Raw genomic sequence first — 17,574 nt, forward strand, 5'->3', positions numbered from 1 at the left:
TTTGGCGTGGTTTTTTCGGTTTCGGTTCAGTTGGAAGGCGCCACTCCGAAGCTTGTTGACTAGTTTGCATGTCAAACTCGTAAACCCACGTCTCGTCACCAGTAACAATGCGTTTCATGAATGTTGGGTCGGAATTGACTCGTTCTAGCATGTCCTCAGCGACTCTCATGCGATTAAGTTTTTGAAAAAAATTCAGGTCTTTTGGGACTAGCCGAGCGGCAACATGTTTCATACCCAAATTATTAGTTAAAATGGTACGGATCGACTCGTGAGATACAGAAAGTTCGGTGGCTATCTCTCTCAAAGTTGAATGAGGATTTTCAGTCACTATTTCCTTCACTTTTGCGATGTTAACTTCAGTTGCAGACGTTGATGGCCTACCAGAGCGAGGCAAATCTTCCATCACATCTCGACCGCTTTTGAACGCTTTGTACCACTCATAAGCACGAGTTTTTGATAAAGTCGATTCACCGTAAGCCTTCTGTAACATTTTCAGTGACTCCGAACACGATATTCCATTGGCAATGCAAAATTTAAGACAAACTCTTTGTTCGATGTTTTTATCCATTATGAAATTAGCAATACACACTAGATATGATATAACTAAAAATAGCACTGTATTTAATGTAAACAACAGATGCAACTCAAACTCCGCGCCAAAATGGAAAACAGTTGTGCCAATCTAACAACAACAAAAAAAAACAAAAATTTGAATTTGGAACCATAAATAAATAATCCATTCCCGATACTTTTCTGACTGAATGTACATACATAAAATCACGCCTCTTTCCCTGAGGGGTAGGCAGAGACTACCTCTTTCCACTTGCCACGATCTCTGCATACTTCCTTCGCTTCATCCACATTCATAACTCTCTTCATACAAGCTCATAATAATATATGTATGTATGTATGTTAATTTAATAACTTACACACACAGCAAACGCCCAGACCGTGAGCGCAGTCGCCGCCGGCCCGGCCGTCCCTCTGCCGGCAGTCGTACGGGTTGAGACAGATGCCGGTCCGGGAAATCGTGTCGCCGGCCGGCTTGCACTCCCGCTCGCCTCCCACGGGGAAGAAGTTGAACACTCTGCCCAGGGACAGTATACCTGGGAAAATAGAAAGAGGAATTACAAGCATGTCAGAAACTAAGTTTATATATATAGTACCTGGTTGACCGAGCCTTGCTCGGTCTTAGGACCTTGATAATTCGATTCCTTGAGCCGTAAAGCCCCTAATCTGTAATTTTCATGAAAATCGTTGGAGCCGTTTCCGAGATCCTGATTATATATATAGGCTAGCAACCTTTCACTATTTCAATCTCTATTCTATTATTAAACCATACAGCTGAACGTGGCCTTTCAAGTCTGTTGGCTCTGCCTACCCCGTAAGGAATAAAGACGTGATCACGTCGTAAAAAGACTGAGTGGCCACGTTCAGCTGTTTGGTTTGATGGTAGAATTGAGATTCAAATAGTATTATATATAAGTATATACTAGAGGCCGCCCGCGACTTCGTCCGCGTGGAATCAATCCCGCGGGAACTCCGGGATAAAAAGTAGCCTATATGTTATGCTGGGTCTTCAGGTACCTACATACCAAATTTCATCGTAATCGGTTAAATAGTTTTTGCGTGAAAGAGTTACAAACATCCATACTGACATCCTGACATACTCACAAACTTTCGCATTTGTAATATTAGTAGAATAGTGGTCCTATTCTTTTTTCCTATAGGTATACCTATGAAAGGTCACAGTAGGGTTATGTGGTACAATTAACCTATTTTCGCTGGAATAAGGAACAATGCTTTGAATATTACATGCGTTTTGTTACAACGGGAAGCGGGACTTGTCTAAATATTCTATTGTTTACTCGCATTAATGCTTTTTCGTTTGGTGGGCTAGTTTATTCGCCATCATACATACATATTATCACGTCTATATCCCTTGCGGAGTATCCAGAGTTAACAGTATTGAAAAAACCGAACGACCACGTTCAGCTGTATGGCTTTTTAATGGAATTTAACAAATGTAACAAAAAAAAAAAAGAAAAAAACAAATTACGTTACCGAGAAAATGAATTGCAATTAACGTTCGTTCAAAAGACATCTTTGTTTGAAATGAAAACTCCAGTATCTTCTAGAAGCAAGTCGCGGGGCCTAATTAAGTTGATTTCATTCTTTCTCTAAAATGGCGGCGAAGAGGCTCATAATTGTATTGTGGCAAATTAGTTCTGTTGCCTTTAAACGCTTGGTACGTTTGTGCGATGCGTTGATAATAATCGTAATAGATGTTGAATATGCATACATACATTTGGTCACGTCTATTTCCCTTGCGGGGCAGGCAGAGCCAACAGTTTTGAAAAACTGAAATGCCACGTTCAGCTATTTGGCTTATTGATAGAATTGAGATTCAAATAGTGACAGGTTGCTAGCCCATCGCCTAAAAAAGAATCCCAGAAAGTAGAGTTTAACAACTTAAACTTTGTTTTTTTGTATTTTAATAAAGTTTTTTTTATATGCCACCATCTCATAATCAATTCCTTAGAATTCGCTCAAATATTGAGTGACAAATGATAGGGTTTAAAAAAATTTGCTGCGGTAGCTATGGTGTCACATAGCATTGAAATATTATGCCGATTTGTCATCAAGAACACACAGAAAAAACATTGTGTTTTTATATATTCGTTTATAAAACACTAGCTGTGCCCGCAACTTCGTTCGCGTGGAATAGTTATTTTGGGCATCATTGAAGCTCTCAAGGATAAATAATTTTCCCCCTAAAGCCTTCCTCGATAAATGGTGTATTCAACGCAAAAAGAATTTTTCAATTCGAACTAGTAGTTCCTGAGATTTAACGCGTTCAAACAAACAAACAAACTCTTCAGCTTTATAATATTAGTATAGATTTATGCAATGCAATATAAGTGTCTTATTCTGCGAGCGAGACATCGATTTACATACATACATACATACAATCAAAGTTAACATTTAATCACGTATTTAACCCTCATAGGGTAGGGGGTCACTTTTTAGCTTATAAAAAATTAATACCAAGTTTATTAACCAGAAGTTTATTACGATATACATACATACATACATATGGTCACGTCTATATCCCTTGTGAGGTAGACAGAGCCAATTCTCTTGAAAAGACTGATAGGCCACGTTCAGCTATTTGGCTTAATGATAGATATGAGATTCAAATAGTGACAGGTTGCTAGCCCATCGCCTAAAAAAGAATCGTAAGTTTGTAAGCCTATCCCTTAGTCGCTTTTTACGACAACCATGGGAAAGAGATGGAGTGGTCCTATTCTTTTTTCTATTGGTGCCGGGAACCACACAGCATAAATATTACGATATAAATAACTATTTATATGGTTAAAGTTGAACGAATCATTCGTTTTTATGAACTTAAGTTATTTGTAAATTCCCACGGTACACAAATCTAGGTAGTGCAAAGCCCCGGGCATAAAGTAATGTTTAGTAAAAAACAATTCACAGTTAACAACGTGTGGACTCGACCTAAGAACAGTAATATTATTATTTTGTGTTTGTCATTCATATCATCGTCGTTATAATGAAAGTGAAAAACGACACGAAAGTGAGAATTATAATTTTTATCGCGTGTAATAATCTACTCATATACATACATATATGTATATAATCCCTAACAGGGTAGACAGAATCGACATTGTAGCAAGTTTGACTGACTTGTCTGTGTCGTCGTACGTAGCCAAACATACATATGGACGAATATTGATGAAAATTTGGATCAAAATCTTTTTAACAATAAAATACATTAAGATGATTGAAATTTAAAGGTACATTTTATAAAGATATAATAATGAAATAAATAAAACAAAAATGTACGTATTTGACCTAAATACGTGCATATTTTTTTTATTTCTTGACTTGACAATACTCAAGCAAAATTCTAGTTAAGTGCACGTTAAGGTGAGATAACTCGACAAAACCTGGAATTAACCTCGGTTTAAGTAATTTAAGCTCCGTATCTGAGAGTTAACATAAAACGTATAAAGGCTGCGACATCCGTACAGGATGAGATCTAATTCAAAATAAAATAAAAATATTGTATTGTTGCGCTCCTCTTATGCATTTTTATTCGCTCCATAGATGCGGGCAAAGATTATAATTTACAGTTTGCTAAGTTTTCTCTGATGTATGATGTATATATGTATGTTGCGTATGTCAGATACTCTCAATATTTTTTCAAGATCGATTGTTTTGCCTTGAAATTATTTTTATACAAAAGCAATTAAACGAAAAGAAGAGAATTATAAACATTATAATTGTAAAATATACAACATCAAATTTATCCTCGGAAAGATTTCTTCTGTTCGACCAATTAATTTCGGAAAAAGCATTTATCCAAACTAAAAAAAAATTCTTACGGTAAACTAAGAAATACCTCTAAAAGCCTTATAAGTATCCATATCCTATTAATATTATATGCGAAAGTTTGTGAGTATGTCAGGATGTCAGTATGGATGTTTGTTACTCTTTCACGCAAATAATACTGAACCGATTACGATAAAATTTGGTATGTGGGTAGCTAAAGACTTAGAATAACACATAGGCTACTTTTTATCCCCGAGTTTCCGCGGGATTGATAGGGTTTCATGCGGACGAAGTCGCGGGCGGCCTCAAGTAAAATAATAATTATATTCTTTACTACATTGTCTATCTTCTGCCTCTATAACAAGGCACGTGCGATGCCGTTTTTATCGCTCTAAAAACTATCGCTGCTCGGTTTCATGTTATAATAAAAACCGCCGAAACAGCATCGCGCGTGCCGTGCTTACAGGTGGTGTTTTGACCCGACTGGAACCTCACCTATTTAGACAGGTGCTCGAGATTTACTTATGACCAGGATCCAGAAATTATTTACAACATAGCAAAAAACCCCAACAAATTATTTTCCTAAAAAATCTGTAGAGTTATTTAGTATAAACGATCTTAATCTAAGTAACAATCGCAAAGATCCAAGGGGAGCACACCACTAAACCCTGAAGGCGGGGTGCTAAGCTGGATACCATGAAATATTGTCCCGTAGGAATACCATGCTGCTCAGATAACAAGGAGGAACCGACCAAAATTTATAGTCCTTTTACAATGTGCCTAAACGCCTTTAAATTATCTTAAAAATGGCGCAGACTGCACACTAGCGCCATCATCATTACATTTTTATCAATTTATTTTCTTTGCACGCAAGTTTTAAAAGTTTAGCTCAGCATACATACATATAATCACGTCTTTATCCTCTACGGGATAGACAGAGCCAACAGTCTTACAAAGAGTGAAGATGAAATTGAGATTCAAATAGTGAGAGGTCTACTAGCCCATCGCCTAAAAGAAGAATCCCTAGTATATAAGCCTATACCTTAGTCGCGTTTACGACATCCATGAGAAATAGAGCGAGTGGTCCTAGGGAACCAGACACAAGTACAAATTATGCTAAACTAGAATAAAAAGTATTAAATATTAGGTTCCCAGGCAGTCATCAGACGGGAGTGGCTTTGTGGAAAAACCTGACTGACTAACCCAATCTAGAATCACGATCAAAAAGGGGCATCCCGGCCGCCTCTCCAGAGAGGATCATGACGAGGATGTAACCAGGGTTTATGCCAGGTGTAATAATATTCAATGTCCCTTAACGCCTTTTACATTATCATTAAGACACGCATTATTTAATTTTATTCTGTTCTTTGTTACTTTTATAACTATTCGTAAAAGTTAAGTACCTAATTTATCATTTTTTAGTGTCTTGAGACAATTTTTTTTATCAGATGTTTTATTTTTAACTTATTTTCACTCGTAGCATCAAATTAGCGCTATTAATAATAAGCAAAGTAATTTAGCGCCGCCTACAAAAGGATATAGATTTCCAGCAAATTCCAAGGGAACTGTAGTTTTTACCGGGATAAAAAGAACGTTATGTTCTTTTTCAGACTGTGAATTATATCCGCAGATAATTTCAAGGTGAAGAGATAACAGACAAATAAACTTAGTTTCTCATTTATTATATTAATATAAGAATCAGAATGCTCTTTTTTGTTCGAAATAAAGAAAACACAAGTAGCAAAGAAATTGAAATAAAATACTAAATTAGAAATTATTTATATCTACTTAAATAAAAATATTTTTATATACAAACATATAATCACGTCTACATCCCGGCGGAGTAGACAGAGCGAAGAGTCTTGAAATTACCAAAAAACCACGTTCATATGAATGGCTTAATGTTTTAATTGAGTTTCAAATAGTGACAGGTTGCTAGTCCATCGCCTAAAAGAAGAATCCCAAGTTTATTATCCTTCTTAGAATCAGCCAAAATTTTAATCATTTTTAACACTGACTATCCCTGAAATTTTCCTAACGTAGTCACCACAAAGACGCATACAGCCCGCAGCGGTGCATGCTTCCCGGAAATTTTATCAAGTCCTGAGGGAGTGCCTGGTAAAGCCGAGCATTGTGTGGGTAACGGGTTCAAATCTATATTACCCATAGTAAAATAAGGATCTACAAGGCTTAAGGCGTTGTGGATTCATGAATAAGGTATGGTTTGCTGGTAATATTGTTAATGAACTTTGAAGACTACCGTCTGACCTCTCTGACCTTAAACCACCACACCAAGCCCATATTAGATCATGGTTGCAGGTCAATTTACTTGAATGTGCAGGTTTCCTCGCAATGTTTTTTTTACAATGTCATGAGCATCTGTTAGCAATCAAACTAATGTACATTATTCGAAAAAGAGTCTATAGTACATGTTACGAACCCCTCTCAATACGATAAAGATACCTCTGTAATAAGAAAAAGTGAAAACATAAATAGATGTCTTGAAATGAAAATAATCTCTTTTTTCCAACGCAACATACATTCATATAATCACGTCTTCAGCCTTTACCGGGTAGACAGAGCTAACAGTCTTGAAAAGGCTGATAGTTCCCGTTCAGCTGTTTGGCTTAATGATAGAATTGAGATTCAAATAGTGAAAGGTTGCTAGCCCATCGCCTTAAAGAAGAATCCCAACGTTATAAACCTATCCCTTAGTCGCCTTTTACGACATCCATGGGAACGAGATGGAGAGGTCCTATTCTTTTTTTATTGGTGCCGGGAACCACACGGCTCCAACATAACATTATTATTATTTAAACAGCAAATTTTTTATAGAACATCACCTCTGTATGCGACAGGATTTGAACCTGTCCCACTATAAGCATTTCACTTTTGTGTGTTCAGCCACCGACGCTTTGAATTTCGCAATCACAATATATTGTTCGTAAACTGTCGCCTAATATAACCGAAACAACCCTTCAGTCCCTATAAACTCTGACCTTGACCACACTGACCTCGCCCCGCCCATCACACTGTTACCCCCGACAATATTTCTCGCACTAGTTCATTTATTTAAGGCCCTCATCTCGAATCTAAAATGATGGACGCACTTGCGACGAGACGCGATCCGACCGACTAGATGTAATTAAGGTTTTATGATCTTGTATCATTACATTTTTAGTCTGTTATTAAGAATAGTTTTTTTATTATTAAGTAATAATTGTTAAATTTTTAAAAATAGGTTTGAATAAGGACACCATGTATACTTCTACAGAAAAAGATAATAGTTATAAACTGTAATGTTGTTTTAAGCAATAATATATTTTTTACACTATTCTATTACTATCTGAAATTGTTTAAACTAATTTAATATTTATTCACAAACATTATGATTTTTTTTTACAGAGCGCTCAGAGCATACATTTCGGTTGCATTTATCGCAACATTGTTTAGATGTTCTAGATATTTTTGCAGGACAAATGTGACATACTTATCAGGTTTACTCGGTAAATATTGTTTGAATGATACACGTCCTCGAAAAGGTACTCACTGCTCATCAATTGTCAGGTTTTCTCCTGGCAAATAAAACTTTTTTAGGTTTTGATTTACACATTCCCATAACTCTCTAATAGGTGCCAGTTTTTCTTTTGACTTTCTGAGAGATCTAGTATTTTTATCATCAAATCTCAAAAACCGTAGCAAAGAAGCAAATCTGTTTTTACCCATTGTAGCGTGAAATATTGGATTTCCAAATATTGGGTCCCAATTTTCTCTAAAGTCCACCCCTCCTTGTTTATTGACACCTATAGTCAATAACAGACCTATAAATGCTTGCATTTCGATTGTGTCCGTTACTTTCCATCGTTTTTATAACACTCTTTGCGCCTCAGAATTGGTATGTTTCACTATGATTTCTAGGATATGTTCGTCAAAAAAAAGCTTGAAGCTATCTATTGGATCTTCTATGTGTTTCCCCGGCGGTAGAACTACTTTATGAATACCACCACGAATTGTATTGTGGCGAGGAGTTCTACTTTGCTTCTCAGGTTCTAATTTCCACTTCGTTCCATCTCTGCCGTCATAAGTTTGAGTTGAAACGTATACTTGCAACGGTATATCATCATTGTCACTCCATAATTGTTCATCATCATCTTCAGAAGCTTGTTCTGTCGCATTACTTTCACTATCAGAACAATTGTCAGCAGCAAAATTTTTTTCATCGTCGCTATGGAATTGATGCACATAACTGTTTTCGTCATCACTTTTGTCAAGAGCACATTGAATTTCATCGTTTGTTAGTTTTCTTTTAGCCATTTTATAAAACTAAAACAGATTCCGGCACTTTTATTACGTGACACGTTTAAGTACTGATACAAAATAATCGAAACTATGAGATGCTTATACCACAACTATTCCTATTATAAACAAATTCTTTGTGATTTATAATAATTTGATAAGGGAATGTTGTGATGTGAAAGAAGATGTAGTTACAGGAATAGAAAAGGGTATGTTGAGATGGTTCGGTCATTTGGAGAGGATGAATGAAAACAGGTTGACTAAGCAGATATACATGGAGAGTGTGGAGGTAAAGGTCTGGGTGGGAAGACCTAGATGAACATATCTTGATCAAATTGGGGACGTCCTGGTAAAGGGTCAGGTCAAAAGTACCCGAAACCGCCGAGCTTGCATGAAGAGAGTTATGAATGTGGATGAAGCGAAGGTAGTATGCAGAGATCGTGGCAAGTGGAAAGAGGTAGTCTCTGCCTACCCCTCCGGGAAAGAGGCGTGATTTTATGTATGTATGTACATGCATACATACATATATATGGTCACGTCTATATCCCTTGCGGGGTAGAAAAAAGCCAACAGTCTTGAAAAGACTGAATGGCCACATTCAGCTATTTGGCTTAATGATAGAATTGAGATTTAAATATTGACAGGTTGCTAGCTAATCGCCCAAAAAGGATCCCAAGTTTGTAAGCCTATCCCTTAGTCGCCTTTTACGATATCCATAAGAAAGAGATGGAGTGCTCCTATTCTTTTTTGTATTGGTGCCGGGAACCACACGGCATACTCACAAACTTTCGCATTTATAATATTAGTAGGATAGGATGAATAGTGATATCAGATTCGTGGTCGCATCGTGTCGCGTCTACAGTGCTGTCGGTCTGAAAGCGTGTCATTCATTATTAAAACGCTGTCGGCTCCTCACTGGGCTTCCCAAAACCGAATCGATTTTGTTCACGACACTTTTGTAGCTATTTGAATAATGTACAAACCTTTTAGTTTGAGTTAAGGTCGTTTATATGATAGAGTGAATTGTATTTTTCTTATTTGTAGAAAACGATAACAATAACTGATCATCCCGGCACCAATTGAAAAAAGATAGGACCACACTATCTCTCACCCATAGATGTCGTAAAAGGCGATTAAGGGGTAGGCTTATAAACTTGGGATTCTTATTTTAGGCGATGGGCTAGCAACCCGCCACTATTTGAATCTCAATTATATCTTAAAGCCAAATAGCTGAACGTGGCCCATCAGTCTTTACAAGACTGTTGGCTCTGTCTACCCCGCAAGGGATATAGACGTGATTATATGTATGTATGTATCACTGATAAAAGAAAGCCTTAACATTACTTTTTAGGCGATGGACACACACACAAATTAAGATACATAACTAAACAAAAATTGTAAATAAAATACAACTGATTGTTTTAATTTAATGCACATGCATGCATGATATGCCAAAATTTTGGCGAATTATCCATAAGTCAAAGTGTATGCTTTTCCGTTTTATCACGCCAAAATCACTGAACCTATCACCATGAAATTGTGCATAGTACATAATTATGTATTCAAATCTATATTACCCATAGTAAAATTTGGCACACATTATACATAATTATGTATAATGTGAAGCAGAGTGCGGTATGGTAATGAGCGGATGAGGCGAAAGAAGTTTTCCGAATCATTGCAAGTAGAAAGATGTATTATATTTTAGTAGCTATGCCCGCGACTTTGTCCGCGTGGAATTGTAATTTGGGCATCATTGAAGCCTTCAAGGATGAATAATTTCCCGCGTTTTTTTTTTCAAATTTTCCTTTATTTCTTCGCTTCTAAAAAATATGTTTTTTAATCAGTTCCTGAGATTAGCGCGTTCAGACAAACAAACTCTTCAACTTTATAATATTACTACAGATACAATATAATGTCAATAGAACCGACCCCGTAACAAGACACGCGCGACGCCGTTTTAATCGTGCGAAAACCTATCGCTATTTCGCTTTTTAGTATGACGCGAAACGGGACGGGTATAGTTTATAGCGCGATAAAAACGGCGTCGCGCGTGCTATACTACGGGGGCAGGTGTCGGTGTATGTATATCTAGTGAAAGTGACCGCAATTACATGACATGCTGGACCATTGAGTGTAATTGGAATGTGGTGCTAACCACATGTACTTCCCCAGTAATTATAGGTGAGAGATTAAACGTTTATGGTTAAAATACTTGGGTTCCCGGCACCAATAAAAAAAAATTGGACCACTTCATGTCGTTCCCATGAATTTCGTAAAAAGCGACTAAGGGATAGGCTTAGAAAATAAGCATTCATCTTTTTCACTATTTGAATCTCAATTCTATCATTAAGCCAAACAGCTGAACGTGACCAATCAGTTTATTTCAAGACTGTTGGTTTACTACTCCGCAAGGGATATAGACGTGATTTAGGTATGAACTAGTAACAGGGCTATAAACTGCACAAAATATTAATCAATGCAGTTGGCCCTAAAACAAATACGAACTAAGTATATTTACTCGAGAGTTTCATTAGTCATACGAATGAAATGCCGGTCACATTCATATGAAATATGTTTCTTTGGCTATCCTTTCAGTGCTTACACGAATGCTTTTAATACATTTTACTTTGAGATTTAAAAATGTTTGTAAGTACTGATTAAAAAGAGAATTAATATTAATTCACACAGAGCAAGTGTACAATAATTTGAATGTGGTAATGCTGGCCACTAAAAAAAAAAAGAACAAAAATAGAATATTGACCAAATATTTAAAAAGAGAGATTAAGAGCGCATGTTACAATGTTCGATGTTTCGAATTATGTTCACTTTTCATAATGTCCTGGATATTAATACCCCTATGTATAAACCAAACACAAAAAATATAAGTTCAGTGAGTTATTACAGAAAGTGCAGTTTTAATTTCTATCAAAAAATGTTTCGACAAAGATCAACAGATAGTTCTGTATTTAATAATCAAAAAAGTAAAATTCAAGATTAATAATCCGCGAGGAAGATACTTTCTTTCTCCAGTTACAAAAGGTGAGGAACCCTTCTGGAGTGGAGTCAGAAGTGCGAATTTGAACTTTAAATCAGTTTATCCCTCTGACTATGATCCTTTTTTTTATATAATAGATTTGTGGCGACATCTATACGCCACACGTCACAAAATAAAAAAAGGTAAATAATTAGCATTTATTCATGTTTTTTAATATAGTCAATGTGCATTCGTCCACGATTTAGATTTAATAGATCTATATCTGTAAATTGTCGTTCGGTGAAAATGCTGCAGTGTAGTTTGTTCCACCGCTTCTTCTACACATGCACTTTGAAAGCGGTAGTAGTAATAATTAGATTTAAGTGATGTGTGACGTCAATAAGTGATACCTTGTATCCAATTTTGAAATAAATCTATTTTATCATATTTCTTAATAGCCTCTAACATCAAATCAATCTAGCAAAAAGGTTCTTTTTCTAAAGTACCCGGAATTTCAAATTCATAACTTGCAAAGTACATATTGCGTGTATGACTATACTTCCCTGTATTCAATGTGTGTGTTTTCCAGTCTTTATCAGATCTGACCGTGTGAACAGACCACTGCAGCATGACCACAGTACATACATAATATACATTACATACATTAGGGACAAATTACACATATTGAGTTAGCCTCGAAGTAAGTTCGAGACTTGTGTTGCGAGATACTAACTCAACGATACTATATATCATAATAAATACTTATATAGATAAACATCCAATAACCAGGCCAATCAGAAAAAGTTATTTTCTCATCATGCCCTGGCCGGGATTAGAACCCGGTTCACAGACAAGCGTACTACCGCTGCGCCACAGAGGCCATCTCTACAGTGATTAATTAGAAAGCATTGGACGACCAAAAACACGCGCATGCGACTTGCATTATTATGTAGTCTTACCACAGAATAATAAAAATTCAAAATTAAGTAACTAAAAGCCGTAGTTAAACGCGACTAAGGTGTAGGCTTATAAACTTGGGGTTCTTCTTTTAGGCGTTGGGCTAGCAACCTGTCACTACTTGAATCTCAATTCTATCATTAGGCCGAACCGGTGAACGTGGCCTTATCAGTCTTTTCAAGACTATTGGCTCTGTCTACCCCGCAAGGTATGCAGACGTGACTGTATGTATGTAATTATGAATGTATGGATGTATGTATGAATGTATGCATGTAACTAGTTTCATCATCATCCCGTTGGCAATTGTTCTAGTTGCTTCTCTATTTATTTAGATAAAACTTAGTATATGTATCTCAGTATGTATATGTATGTTTACCTTAAACTAGAAACCTATGACCAGAAGTCACAGAAGCATATCACATCAACTTTGTGGTCAATTTGTGTGCCAAACGTATGCAAATTGAGTGGAAATGAGAACAATCGCGTGCTTTAGGTATCAATAAAGTATAGACATACTAATTGGATATAGTGATAGTATAAAGTAGATAAGTGCCGTGTGATTCCCGGCACCATAACAAAAAAGAATAGGACCACTCCATCTCTTTCCTACGGATGTCGTAAAAGGCGACTAAGGGATAGGCTTATACACTTGGGATTCCTCTTTTAGGCGATGGGCTAGCAACCTGTCACTATATATACATATGGTCACGTCTATATCCCTTGCGGGGTAGACAGAGCCAACAGTCTCCAAAAGACTGAAAGGCCACGTTTAGCTGTTTGGCTTAAAAATAGAAGAAAGAAAAGTGAACCACACGGCACTATTAAAATATATACGAATATAATAATAATAGATATCGTGTGATAGAATAAGGTAAGTACTTTTAAAGAGATAAAACGAGACAGATAATATCTCAGCTCCATACTCTACCGACTCGCTTGAGAAATTTAGAACACCGTTTGAGTTGTTTTTTTTTTTTTTTTGACAGCTAGTTTCTCAAAAAGCACTTGTAACAGCCAGTGACATTGTCAAAAGTGGTCCAGTTAAAAGTGGTCGAGCGACATATTTAACTCACAGATTATATCTGCCGCGGGCTAACCCGGAATAAATATATTTACAAATAAATAAACAGACAAAGCAAAATGTCGAAAGTAATTTTGTATTATACACAGATTAGCTAGAAAACTTTGTAATACCTCAGTTCGACCCGTATGTACATATATGTATGTACGTACATATGTATGTATTTATGTTTGTCCGCGATTATCTCGCGTTTCGCTGAACCGATATTGATAAGGTTTTCAGGGAAAGTATTTGTTACACTAAGGAGCAGGTTTTAGAAATTTAACCGACATCAAAAAAGGATGACATCGATTTGAGGCGGTTTTCTATTTATAAATTTATTATTGATTCTTATTTAAGTGTTGTAGAGTTAAGTGATTTTTTTACTTTGTGTCACAAAAATCCCAAGAAAGGACAAAGTTAAGCATCCACAGCTATTACTGAACCATGACAAAGATATCTCATAAAAGTTTCAGTCCTACGACGTATGACTGAGTAAAACTCGATACTGGCATAATAATCTCTTCAAAACGTTCGACTTCCCAAATGAAAAAAAAAAAAAATTTTTTTTCTCAAAAAATCACTTTTAACAGCCAGTAACATTTAAAAAGTTGTCTGTCGACATAAAACCACAGATTATATCTGCCCGGTGCAACCCGGAGCTGAGCTAATGACACTAGTTTGACAGGCGTCGTCCTACAATCCTGTGCTACATGCGACAGCTGATTTTATTACCGGAACTAATGTTACTTTGAACTTGATGTTAATTGACGAAGGCCGTGCCTTTTTTTGTGCCATTGTATGTGTGCCATGTGCCATTTTATTTAAAGTAACTACATGTATTACATACATACATATAATCACGTCTATATCCCTTGCGTGGTAGACAGAGCCAACAGTCTTGAAAACACTGATGGGCCACGTTCAGCTGTTTGGCTTAATGATAGAATTGAGATTCGAATAGTGACAGGTTGCTGCCCATCGTCTAAAAGAAGAATCCCAAGTTTATAAGCCTATCCCTTAGTCGCCTTTTACGACATCCACGAGGACCAGATGGAGTGAAACCACACGACAAATTAATTATATTAAGAAGTATATAAAAAATTTACTATAAATATAACATGTTAATTTAATAATGGTACATACACTTTTCATAAGAAAGATGAATTGTTGAAAAACTCAACATAGTTACCGATTTCCAAAATAAACAATCACCATTGTAATAAATCTAAACATACTATAACACACTGAGATAGCATCTCCACATTACTGGTCATTAAATAACTTTCATCCGACGATCTCGTCCAAGATACACAATTACTAACGAAAGTTACCGCCTTACATCACAATACAATTTAGGTCACCTGACCGCTGGACTAGCTCTGTCGCCTGGCTGCGCTCGTATGACTGGTCCTAAGTGGAACTCGGTAACCTGTGTAGCAAGTACGCTTTACCTTATATGTAAAGTAATACATGTTTTTGCATGTGGGTCTCCTTATAAGTACTTTTTTCACATCCATTTTCTCACATTGCCGTGCCGTGTGGTTCCCAGCACCAATACAAAAAAGAATAGAATCACTCCATTTCTTTCCCATGGATGTCGTAAAAGGCGACTAAGGGATAGGCTCACAAACTTGGGATTCTTTTTTAGGCGATGGGCTAGCAACCTGTCACTATTCGAATCTCAATTCTATCATTAAGCCAAATAGCCGAACGTGGCCTTTCGGTATTTGCGAGACTGTTGGCTCTGTCTACGCCGTAATGGATAAAGACGTGATTATATGTAAATGCAAGCAAAAAGCCTAAACTTAGTCTTTTCAGAAGTAGGTAGGCAGAAACTACATGTCTGACATGGCATTATGTGGCCGCGACTTCGTCCGCGTGAAATAATTATTTTAGGCATCATTGACCTCGCCCTCAAGAATGAATAACTTCCCCCGTCTTTTTTCGCTTTCTTCGCTCCTAATAGTTGCAGCGTGATGTTACATAGCCTAAGGCCTTCCTCGATAAATGGTCTATACAATAAGAATTTTTCAATTCGAACCAGTAGTTCCCGAGATTAGCGCGTTAAAACAAACAAAGAAACTCTTCAGCTTTATAATATTAGTATAGATACATCTTTTTACGTTTATTTAGAACATGTTTCGTCATGTTCGTCTGTCTGTCACAGTACGCCGTACAGTAACTCTTCAGCTTTACAATATTAGTATAGATTCTGTCATTTTACCTTAGCTATTGAGATGACGAGAATCCTCATCCGCGAATGTGACCAGGATCTATTATGGTCACTAAACCTCGTGAGTATACGTTCCGTTTTCTCAACCACCCTGTGCGTGTTATCAGCAGCTGTCTACCACTTTCCCTCGCAAAATATGGATGGCAATTTTCTCACGGAAAGACAGCAATTTAGTAGCGCGTTTTGACTCCCATAAAAGTTTTAAGCACGCAAGTTTGTTCGCGATTATTGTTGTTCGTTCGTTTGTTTATTTAGGAGACAAACCAGCGTACTGTCCACACGATGGCAAATTAACTTCCAAATAACTTTAAATTTTTAAAAGTGTGTTGTTAAAGTGTTAAAAGTACCGTGTGGCACCAATAAAAAATAGAATAATACCACTCCGTCTCATTCCCATAGAAGTCGTAAAATGCGACTAAGGGATAGGCTTATAAACATGGGCCTCTTAGGCGATGGGCTAGCAACCTGTCACTATTTGAATCTCAATTCTATCATTAAGCCAAACAAACAGCTAAACGTCGCCTTTCAGTCTTTTCAAGACTGTTGGCTCTGTCTACCCCGCAAGGGATATAGACGTGATTATATGTATGTACGTTGATATAATTTTAACTACATATTCGGCATGTCTGTCCATCTAAAACCAGTTTTCCATGAGTTAGTCACGTTCACGATTATTATTATTATAAAGCTTACTGTGTGCCGGTTCACACTGAGGTACTGTTGAAAATCAGTTAGTAACAGCGGCGTGTGAACTAAACAATTGTTTGTTTGTAAATACTTTAAGGTATTGTGCATAACAAATTTAGTTTTGAATCGGAAATGTACCAAAGCGCCGCCGTGTGGTTCTCGGCGCCAATAGTAAAAAGAATAGGACCACTCCATCTCTTTCCCATGGATGTCGTAAAAGGCGACTAAGGGATAGGCTTATATACCTACATGGGATTCCTCTTTGAAGCGATGGGGTAACAACCTGTCACTTTTTGAATCTCAATTCTATAATTAAGCCAAATAGCTGAACGTGGCCATTCGGTCTTTTCGAGACTGTTGGCTCTATCTACCCCGCAAGGGATATAGACGTGACCATATGTATGTATGTAAAACATGTAAATCTCTACAACAACCAAATAAATAAACACACTTTCGCATTTATAATATTAGTTAGGATTAAAGACAGATTACATAGTTTAGGTATTTTTTATAGAACTTAGACCGTTCACTTTCCAATTGTAATTAAAATTAAAAAGCAAAAACAGGTGTAATACAATTAATAGATAATGATAAAAATACAATAACTTACCATTGTTAACAGCATTTAAACAGATCGCGATAGTTAGTATCACAATAATTAATGATAAAAATACAATTATTTACCATTGTTAACAGTAAATAGATCGCGAAAGTGACAACAATAGCAAAAGTGAGCGCACGCGTCGATTTCGCGCCGATGTTCAGATAACGTACTGATAATCTTTAACGTACAGATTCGAAGGTGGTAAATTTTAAATTACATCGTAAATTAATGTCTTAGACAATAATTACATACATACATATAATTACGTCTATATCCCTTGCGGGGTAAACATGGCTCTGTTTACCCCGCAAGGGATATAGACGTCAGGCAGTCTTGAAAAGACTGATATATACGTTCAGCTGTTTGGTTTAACGATAGAATTAAGATTAAAAAAAGTGACA

At 36.6% G+C, this 17,574-nt stretch overlaps 1 protein-coding gene across 1 annotated transcript in view; it reads right to left on the bottom strand.

The window, feature by feature from the left end:
- LOC106137780 (uncharacterized) overlaps positions 1 to 17,574 on the bottom strand; it is a 48,654-nt gene that overhangs the window by 22,442 nt on the left and 8,638 nt on the right. Inside the window, exon 2 of the mRNA XM_060949014.1 lies at positions 930 to 1,106. Coding sequence (XP_060804997.1) covers positions 930 to 1,106 — 177 coding nt within the window. The remainder of the gene's footprint in view (positions 1 to 929; positions 1,107 to 17,574) is intronic.

This window comes from Amyelois transitella, chromosome 17 (genome assembly GCF_032362555.1).
Source record: "Amyelois transitella isolate CPQ chromosome 17, ilAmyTran1.1, whole genome shotgun sequence".
In the NCBI taxonomy this organism is placed as follows: domain Eukaryota; kingdom Metazoa; phylum Arthropoda; class Insecta; order Lepidoptera; family Pyralidae; genus Amyelois; species Amyelois transitella.